This window comes from Fukomys damarensis, unplaced genomic scaffold, assembly GCF_012274545.1.
Source record: "Fukomys damarensis isolate Sample0158 unplaced genomic scaffold, DMR_v1.0_HiC HiC_scaffold_16, whole genome shotgun sequence".
NCBI classification, from domain to species: Eukaryota; Metazoa; Chordata; class Mammalia; order Rodentia; family Bathyergidae; genus Fukomys; species Fukomys damarensis.
The window spans coordinates 113,072,339-113,081,994 of NW_022900928.1; the positions used below are offsets into that span (position 1 = coordinate 113,072,339).

Genomic DNA, 9,656 nt, shown 5'->3' on the forward strand with positions numbered 1-9,656 from the left:
CTGGTAGCTGACCTTAGTAACATCATCCATGTGACGTTGGTTTTACTGGTATACAGAATACAGGAGTTGTGATGTTGTGGAGGCTTCCACCCAGATTTCAATGGAAAGTCTAACAGGCCCAGTAAGAAGCCCCTGAGAGGGCACTGTACGAAGCTGTGGAAAAGAAGCAGAAGGTGCAGCAGAGGTGCACCGAGGAATTGGAGATGCCAGGAACATGGGTCATCTGCAGAGTAAAGCTGTAGGTAGTGAACCAGTCCAAGAGAGGCCATAAGGTCAGAGCTGCCTACATCTTCTACATTTTACATCTGGCTGCAACCTGCCCTTGGTGCTAGACATAGATGCAGCATTTAATATTTGCCCTGACAGTTTTTGGTCTTGCTTTGCTGTAATTCCTTTCTATCCCCTGTTCCTCTCTTGAATTAAAATGTTACTTGTACTACTGTTGTCGGAAGTATTTAACTTTCTTTTCTTTTAATATTATTTTATGCAAAAAATTTCATAAGAGAATAACAATAGATAAATACACTATCATCTTCATAGTAGTTACTGAGAGTATAAGAATAGACAAAAAGATTCTCTTATGGAAAATGAAATAGCACAAAACTTTCTTTTGAATGAACTAAAACAGTATAAATGAAAACAGCATAAATGTTGAAATATTTTTGAAACAACATAATAGGAAACAAGTTAGCATAAATATTAAAATATTTTTGAAACAATGGAATAGGTAATTTGGGAAATTTTTTAACTTCTTCCTTTTTATCTACTTACTGCTTTTATACACACACACACATGTATTCAATTCTTGGATTGTGAGTAGCTTGGTCTGCAAGTGTTCCATAAGATGAGCAAATATGTTTAAGAAATTTTAACTTGGCAAATGAGCAGTGTCTTATATACAAACATTACATGACATGATCACTACTGGTTGCTCTCTCTCTCTCTCTCTCTTTGTTGTGCCTGTGCTACCATACATGAGCATTCACTACTTTGATATACAAGTGGAAAGAGCAGAACAAATTATTCCCACAAACCAAGGTTTTACTGTATTTTGAGTCTCTCATATAAGAGAAACCATGTAATATTTACTCTTGGGTATCTGATTTATTTCACTTATCATCATGTTCTCAAATTGCATCCATTTGCCTCATTTATCTTTATTGCAGAGTAGTACTCCATTGTGTATAAATTCCATATTTTGCAGAGTGAAGAGTTTGGTTTGAGTCTTGGGGGAGATTTTGGACTTGCATATTCCAGCAGTGCTGAAATTATTGACTCTGACCACTCTCAGAGGTAGAGTAAATGCATTCTACACAATCAGATAGACTAATTTTAAGCCTTTTGGGTGCCAGAGGCAGAATGCTATCAGTTAGATCTAGAATGGTCCCCAAAAGTCTCAGGTGTTTAGACGTGGGCCTTTCAGAAGGTGACTGGAGCACAGAGGTGCTATACTTATCAGCGGAGTGATCCACTGATGAACAGATAATTCACGGCTAAATGTTATCTTCAAAGGTGCAGCCTGGTTGGAAGAGGGGTGTCACTGAGCCTGCACCTTCTGAGGCTGTACCTCCCTTGCCAGCTCCTCCCTTCACTCTGTGCTTTTGGTTGCTATGGGCTGAGCAGCTTTCAACCTACCATGCTCTTCTACCACGCTATTTCACTCTTGGAACCAGCAAAGTATGGACTGAATCCCCCAAACCATGTGCCAAATTAAATCCTCCATAAAGTTGTGGCTATTGGGTATTTTGTCTTAGTGACAGGGAAGCTGACTAATACATTATATTTATAAATTTTAATGTAAGAATATTTTTATTAAAAGCATTTTCCATGTTACTAGACTTAGTGCTATTAATCTACAAACTACCTCCATTTGCTTATGTCAGATAAAAGGGTTTTAATTAAATAATCCATCGAAAGTGCTTAATATACTTCCTACTATCTAGAGAGATCTCAAGAATGTCAGATATTATCTATAGGTAACCTGACTATTGTGTCTATACAGTCAAAGCCAAGATGCTACCTAGTGTCCTCTAGGGATACAAGTGGAGTCTCAAATATAAATACATATATATAAATTCACTATATAATACACAACTTATATATATTTTATATATACTGTATTCCTGATATTTTTCCAAGTGTTTTTCATTTTAAGTCTATGATACAGAAAGCAGAAATGCAGCATTAATATCCAAAATCAAAACTAAATGCAATGGACAGTCATTATCCAGAGGGAAAGGGAATGCAAAATACATTCTATCAATATTCATAAAAACAGAACTTAGTTAGCATAAGTATTAAAATATTTTTGAAACAATGGAATAGGTAATTTGGGGAATTTTTTAACTTCTTCCTTTTTATTTACTTATTGCTTTTATACATACACACACATATATATTCAATTCTTGGACTGTGACTAACTTGGTCTGCAAGTGTTCCATAAGATGAGCAAGTATGTTTAAGAAATTAGACTCAAAATTGTTTGATTAATATTTAATACCCTGTACTACTAATTTTAGCACTAGTTCTTAACTTTTAAATAACCTGTGGCAATCATCTTTTTGGCTACCACAGGCATTTTCTACCCTTCTTTTCCTGAAGAAAGCTCTGTTCCTGCAAAAAGCTCATTTCTGTTGTCTTCTCTGATAGGCTCCCTTGTCTTTTGTCGTCTGGTTAAGGTTAGTCAAGGTGAGACACCAGTTGGAGACTGGAAGACAAAGAGTGAGCACAGCATGTATGGTCCAAGTCATGTGTCGGCATTTCTCTACTGGAGGTCAGTGATCAAGATTCTCTCCTATCTCTCTCAATTCCAGTGAACACTTGGTCTCCTTTCCCCTTCAGCCTAAATCTGGTAATGGCTTCCTACTATTGTTAGCCTCACAATGTTTCAACCCTCCTTTGTTGGTTTCTCTTATGCTTATTCTCTTGTGGATATCTATTCCCTTATGGATATTCCCAAACTTTCCCCATTTCAGTGTGGTACTGCTTTACTGTCAGGATGCTAATAAGAATTATTGGTGGCAGGAATGCTCTGAGGCTCCAGACAGTCAAAATTGAATTCCTGGATTGGGTTACTCATGTTTGAAGAGAATAGGACAGCCTCTGTACCACGCAGTTAATGGGATACTTTGTACTGAATAAAATGAATGGCAGTTAATGGGATTTTTGTACTGAGTAAAATGAACAATACCAATATGACTACTTATTGATTATGGGGCAGTGACAAAGAAGAAATAATACACCTCAAGGTGAATTATAGTGACATCATTAGAGAACTGAAAGACACTGGTGAGTAATTCATACTGTACCCCCACTGAAACTATTTGTTAGGCTAACTGTACTATCTAAATGTGACTGCAGATGAGTGCAGACTTACTTGCAGCATAACGTCTACTGCAATTTCAGTTCTAACTGAAGAATCTACTGTAGCATCTTTTAACACAGCTTCTGAACTCAGGTATGGAACTACTCACTTGATTTCTTTTTAAAATAATTTCTGTCAACAAAGATGATCACAATTAGTTTGTTTTCATATAGCAGGGAACGTATTTTCACTATCTTACCTTAAGCCTAGGCTAACTCCTTTACTTGTGATAGATAATAGAGTCTCAAAAAATCTTGTTCAGCTTAACATACTACAAAATATCAAGTTGAAATATTCATATTATACTGACTGGACTTGATGAATAGGAAGGAGTAAATATCCAACATGTCTTTGTAAAATAAATGCTAGAGGACAGGATATAAACTCCATGGAAGTTCAAGCACTTTCCACATCAGTGAAATGCTATGGGCCTGGTGGTCTTGGCATGCTGATATAGATCTTCTCTATAAATTGCTGTATCTTCAACTGTGAAATACAGGGTACAACACATTGTGGCCTCTTTGGTGTTTTGGAAGAAGCAGAACACCTGTGAGTATGCTGCTCTGATGCATATACTAAGCAATCTCAAGGCTGCCAATTTTGAGAGGAGACTGAGTGAAGCAAAGGATCCTCAGCCTACCTCTACCATGATGAAAGCTATTCTATGCCCCTGGCTCTAAATCAAGCATATGCAATGATTTTCAGAAATGTCCATGGCAATCAGAGATGCTGTATGGCATCTACATCAATGGAAGCCTCAGCACAGATTCCTAATGATTTTGTAGTTAGGAAACGTGATCTTCTACCAATAATTATTCTCCACTTGAATAGTAGCTCCTATCTTGCTACTGGACTTTGGTTAGAACTGAGTATCAGAATATAAGACTAGGAAGCTAGAACTACTCATCATAAAATCGGTATTACCTCATTGAATATATCATAAAATGAGAGGTATACAGCAGTGTTTCATTGTTAAAGGAAACCAAGCAGGTTTAGGAAGGCAAAACACGCATAAGCAAGTATCTCAGGTATCTATACTAACTGCTATGGCTACTTCACAATCTGTCCCCTTCAAGTCACATTTATCACCTTATACAGTGTTCGCAATGAACAGTTAATGACCGATGGAACAGTGTGGGTCTGGTTTGTAAATGAACTGCATGATTCTTGGTATCAGTTGTGGCTACTGTGTTTCTGGGTCTACCGAGAGGATAGCCATCAGGGTGGTGAAGGGATATGCCCCAGCAGCCAGCACTTCAGCAAGTATACTTGATTATACATTTTATGTGGAAGAAGGGACAGCTGAGATAATGAAACATGGCATGGTCTTCAAAGAACAAAAGTGGGAGATGAGTGATAGAAGGTTGAGGGGAGGGTTATGTGGATATATCTTTAACAATTGGCACAAAATGTGGCATTATGGTGTCCTATGTTAATATAATACCTTCTTGTGGAAAAGCTCTTAGTAATCTGGACAAAGTAACTCTCAGTCAAAATGTTTACATTACTATCCTACTACTTTCTCAAAGGGCCCATATACAAAAGTGTAAGGGGAACAGGGATGGAAACTATGTGACTTCAACCATGTGGACTTCTACCTCTCTATAACTGAATTTTGACACGGCCGAGCTCTCAATTTTCTTGTGCCAAGGCCCTGATAAGGCATTATTCCCTAGTGAGATAAACTAATCAAGTGGTGGCAGGAAGATTGCTTTGGACTTCTTCCACCATAGAGAAGACAAAAAATTATCCTCATTGGCAATGACAGGCATTTAGGATATAGGTTTGCCTTTCCTTTCCCTTTGATACTTTGCAAGCTCCTCTATGCATGCATTTAACAGACTAGCTTACCAATTACCATGTTATTACCCACAACATTACTTCCAATCAGGAAATCCACTTTAATGGCAAAGAAAACATAATGGATGCAAAACTATAGAATCTTCGTGTTAGACATCGTGCTCTATCATCTGGAATCAGCTGGTCAAACTGAAAGGTGAGGTGACCTTCCAATGGAGTTCTTCACACACAGCTACTAGATAGGAAGCTCACACAGCCAGACTGTGTGAGTCTGAGAATGAAGAAGTGAAGGTACAAGTGGCAACTGCCATACTTTAAATGACCTTTTCAAAAGAGAATTTACTCTCTGTCCTGAAACTTTGGGGCTTTTGAGTATCTCAGTTCCCAAGTAAAGCATGCTTTTGCTAGGATTTAAGGTTCTAATATTGGGTTGGAAGTGGAGAATACTTGCTGGCTATTTTGGGTAGCCAAACTACTGAACTAACGAAGAGACTCTGGCTACCTTTGGTAATGTTTGAAGATTACTGCATTGATTTTAGGTTGTTATACCAATGAGGTAAAGGAGAATTATGTTTCTAACTCAGTGGGCTCACTGGGACATCTCTTTAAAACAATATTGAAAAAACTTAAGTAAAGAAAGATGCCACCAAAGACTCAGATTTTACAGATATTAAGGTTAGGGTTACCCATCAGGTAATAAATCTAGTCTACTTCAGGAGTTAGAAGATAGTGAGGGTCAGGGGAAGATGGAAGTGAGTTGAATAATGATAATATTCTACCTAATGGATCAGTTTTGATTCATGATAATGATCAGTTATGGAAAGTCATGGGCTTAGTACCCATGTCTTATGTTCTAGTAAGTATGAAGAACACTGGTGATGGCTAATACTTTCAAATCCAGTTGGAAGTACAAACGAAAGATATCACCCTGGATGATAACATAGATGAGTGCCTTCTCCCCAGTAGTTACTCCATTAAACGGTCACTAGTTACCTAATTTGAGTACGCTGTTTATATTTCTGCAGGAATATAGATTGGCATATTATAAATTACAGAAGTAGCACAACTGCAGTTATAAAGACCATGTCTTTATGATGAGGGGTAAAATAATATGTACAATAATGATAATGTTGAAAGCAACACAATTTTGCAAAGAATGGAATAGATGTTTCAAGTTTATTGCTCAAAGTTGAGGCAATAATATCTTAAGGAAAACCTACGTACTATATAATCCTCAAGCAACTCAGTAACACCTTTTTTTCGATACTGGGGATTGAACTGGGGACCTTGTGCTTGCGAGGCAGGTGGAGGAATCACTGAGCTAAATGCCCAGCCCCTCAGTAACACTTTAATAAACCAAAGTACATGGCTAAAAAAAATACCTGCCATGTCTTAAAAATATCTTTCAATGCAGAGTAAATGATACCACTTTGAGATAATATTCAGAGCATAATTTTAAAATAAAAATAAAAAGGAAATAAGTGAATTACTTTTGCGTCAGGGAGAAAGGTAAAATACGTACTTAAAATTTTTTAATGGTTTCATTAATTTCATTTTTATAACTGTTCCAAAGTTGAGTTAATGTTTAAAGTGGCTTTACATAATTCATATTCATATTAAAAATTAAGTACAGTCTTAAAGATAACAGGACAAATGTAAAAATAATACAAGCATTACCTCACAATTCTCTAATATAATTTGTTGATGTAGATGAAAATATCACTTCCCTTATATGTTATTAAAATTGAAATTTAATGTCATTACAGACAGAAGGAGCACATAAAATTGGCTTAAGAGTATTTCATATTAATTTTCTACCTTTAACTTCTTAGTTATGGCAATTCATGCTAAAAGTCAAATGAGGGATTTCTGATTTCTTTCTCTTTTATGTACTTATATTCTGGCATTTTATAAAAAACATTCTAGATTTTAAAATAATTTATGAAGTACAAAAAGATTCACATAGCATTCAGTGACAACAGCTTGAGAGCTAAATAGACAAGGAGAGTTACAGTGAAATACGAATTATTCTAAAGCCAATTTTCTAATGAATATAATATTTCCAAGTTTAAAAAACAAAACAATGGTTTCCCAGTGAGATCCCAGCCTGACCACTGTTATCAGTCACCAAAAACCAAACCAACCAACCAAATAAAAAGATACACAACTTTCTTCTATAGTAATTTTGGTATATAACTGTTACATTTCAGTAAGTATTCAATTATAATCACCCAATAATTATAAAATTCAATCATAAAATGTATATAATAGCTACTTTTCTAATTCTAATATCCTTATCAGATTCTTCAATTTACAGTGCTCCTTTTTTGCCAACTTTACACATCTAAAAAGAAAGGCCACTGGCATCTTACAAGTTATCAGCTGACATACACAAATGACAATATTGTCTACATCACTGCTATGCAGTACTCAGTGTTATACTCTCTTGAATTCTTGACTTCAGCTTTCTTTTTAAAGGCTTGGTGACACTTACCAGAATGGGTCCTGAGGTGTCCTGTGAGGGCGTCCCTTCTTCTACAAGCATAGCTACAGAAAGGACATTTGAAGGGCTTCTCACCAGAGTGTAACTTTATGTGTCGCAGAAGGTTACCCTTTTGAGTAAAAGAAGCTCCACACTGGTTACAGTGGAAGGGGCGCTCCCCTGTAGGAAGAAGAGGCAAGACCAAGTAGGTTAAGTGCAAGGGACTGACCTATAATTCATTCTTAACCAGAGCAAATTCTCTGTTTTAGATGATCATTTCCTCATAAGTCTTTCAAGTACCCCTCCATAAATTGGTTTTGCTACTAAACAAGTCTCAAGCTTTAATCAAGTAGTCATTTCCTCTCTTCATAAAAATTTGACAAGACTCCTGTTACTGGCTCACAACAGTACCGATAATAGTATTTCCAAGTGGCTGGCAACTAGATGCCGTTACTTTACTGCCTTACTAGCTGCTTTATGTAAAATGTTTCAATCCTCACAGTCACATTAATAATTAAGTATTATTAATTTCAATTTTCAAATGAAACTGAAGTTCACATCCAAAGTCACTGATGGCAGTCACAGAGCTAGAAGCTGAGAACTGAACCTGGTCAGTTTGAATACAAAATCTTTTTCCATATATATTTACCATGCTTTTTCTTTAAAACTCACAGAAATATTGAATTGGAAGAGACTGGTAGTCTAACTCACTCATTTAGCTGTGAATGGGCCAAAGAAAGGCCTAGTGAATGAGCCAGCTTACAAAACTCATTACCACAAAATCTCCAATACAGTCCAGGTCTCTCGATTATCCTGGTCACTAAGAGTGAAACCTTTGGCAAAATTTCCTGATATAACTAGAGAAAAATCCAAAGAAAATTATTCATCCAGACCCTTCTTGTATATTTTCATTATTTTATGAAAATCATGTTTGACAAGAATCTTTTCTCATTTTTCTATTATTACTATTGCTATAAAATTGTTATAGAATAATACAATTGTTTAAAGCTGAATTATTGGTTTAGTCTATTGCCACAAGCTGGCTGTCACCAATGTCATTAAATATAAAAACATGTAGGTAATGAAGCAGAAAAATGGGCAAATGGGATCAAATTGATAACAGCATCAAACCACGAAAACCATGTGTTGCCTATCTCTAAAGACAGACATGAAGTAAATTATGAATAGCAATAAATAGTAAAAGTACTAAAGTTCAAAGTTTAGAATAAAAAGAAATTTAAAAAGTAATTCAAGTGGAACTAAACTATTTCCACACTTAGATGAAGATTATAAATTTTTAGTTTTTTAAAAAAATTCATGTTGAATTATCATGTTTCATATAATTTAATTGAAACATTTGTCACAATAGTGAATGAAATCTTTATATATATATATATTATTTGACCTTTAATAATATGCAACCCAGAGATTTTTTTAATGAAAGAAAGCTGAGGCAAAAAGAAGATAAACTGCAGTCACTGCCTGCCAATAGCCACTACAAATTCTGTCAAATAGCTTTATCACAGTGCCCAAAGAATTACAGATCAGGTACATCTTGAATTCTGTTCTACTTGCTCTTTTGGCTAGTTAAAGAGGAACAATATATCAAAAAGCATAATCAGTGTATGGTGGGGTTTAAGTTTTTTTTTTTTTTCCTAAAGAAACCTAGAGCTCTTAGACCTAAATTTACAATAGGTCCATCCTATAATGATGTAACATGTTGAAAAAAATACTCATGTTAAATCTACCTTAAATTGTATCTTATTTAACTAGTTTGATTCATTGGTAAAAATCTAAAACTTTTCATATGAAGTCACAAAAATAAATTTTTAAATCTAATTTCTGAAGGTCTGCCTCTTTAAAAATACAAATTTATAACTAGGGTTAAGGATTTAGCTCAGTGGTTCCACTGCCTGCCTGAAAAAAACAAAACAAAACAAACAAAAATATACATATGCAACTTGGCAACTTGAATGTTTGAAGGCCACAACTTTTTTTTTTTTTTTTTTT

The 9,656-nt window shown here is 35.4% G+C and overlaps 1 protein-coding gene across 6 annotated transcripts in view; it reads right to left on the bottom strand.

Annotated features, from left to right (window-relative positions):
* The window catches only part of Ikzf2 (IKAROS family zinc finger 2), a 145,424-nt gene that overhangs the window by 40,944 nt on the left and 94,824 nt on the right, over positions 1-9,656 (bottom strand). For all 6 annotated transcript variants that reach the window (XM_010616041.2, XM_033764604.1, XM_019206336.2 and 3 more), the window contains exon 5: positions 7,659-7,826. In XM_010616041.2, coding sequence (XP_010614343.1) covers positions 7,659-7,826 — 168 coding nt within the window. The remainder of the gene's footprint in view (positions 1-7,658; positions 7,827-9,656) is intronic.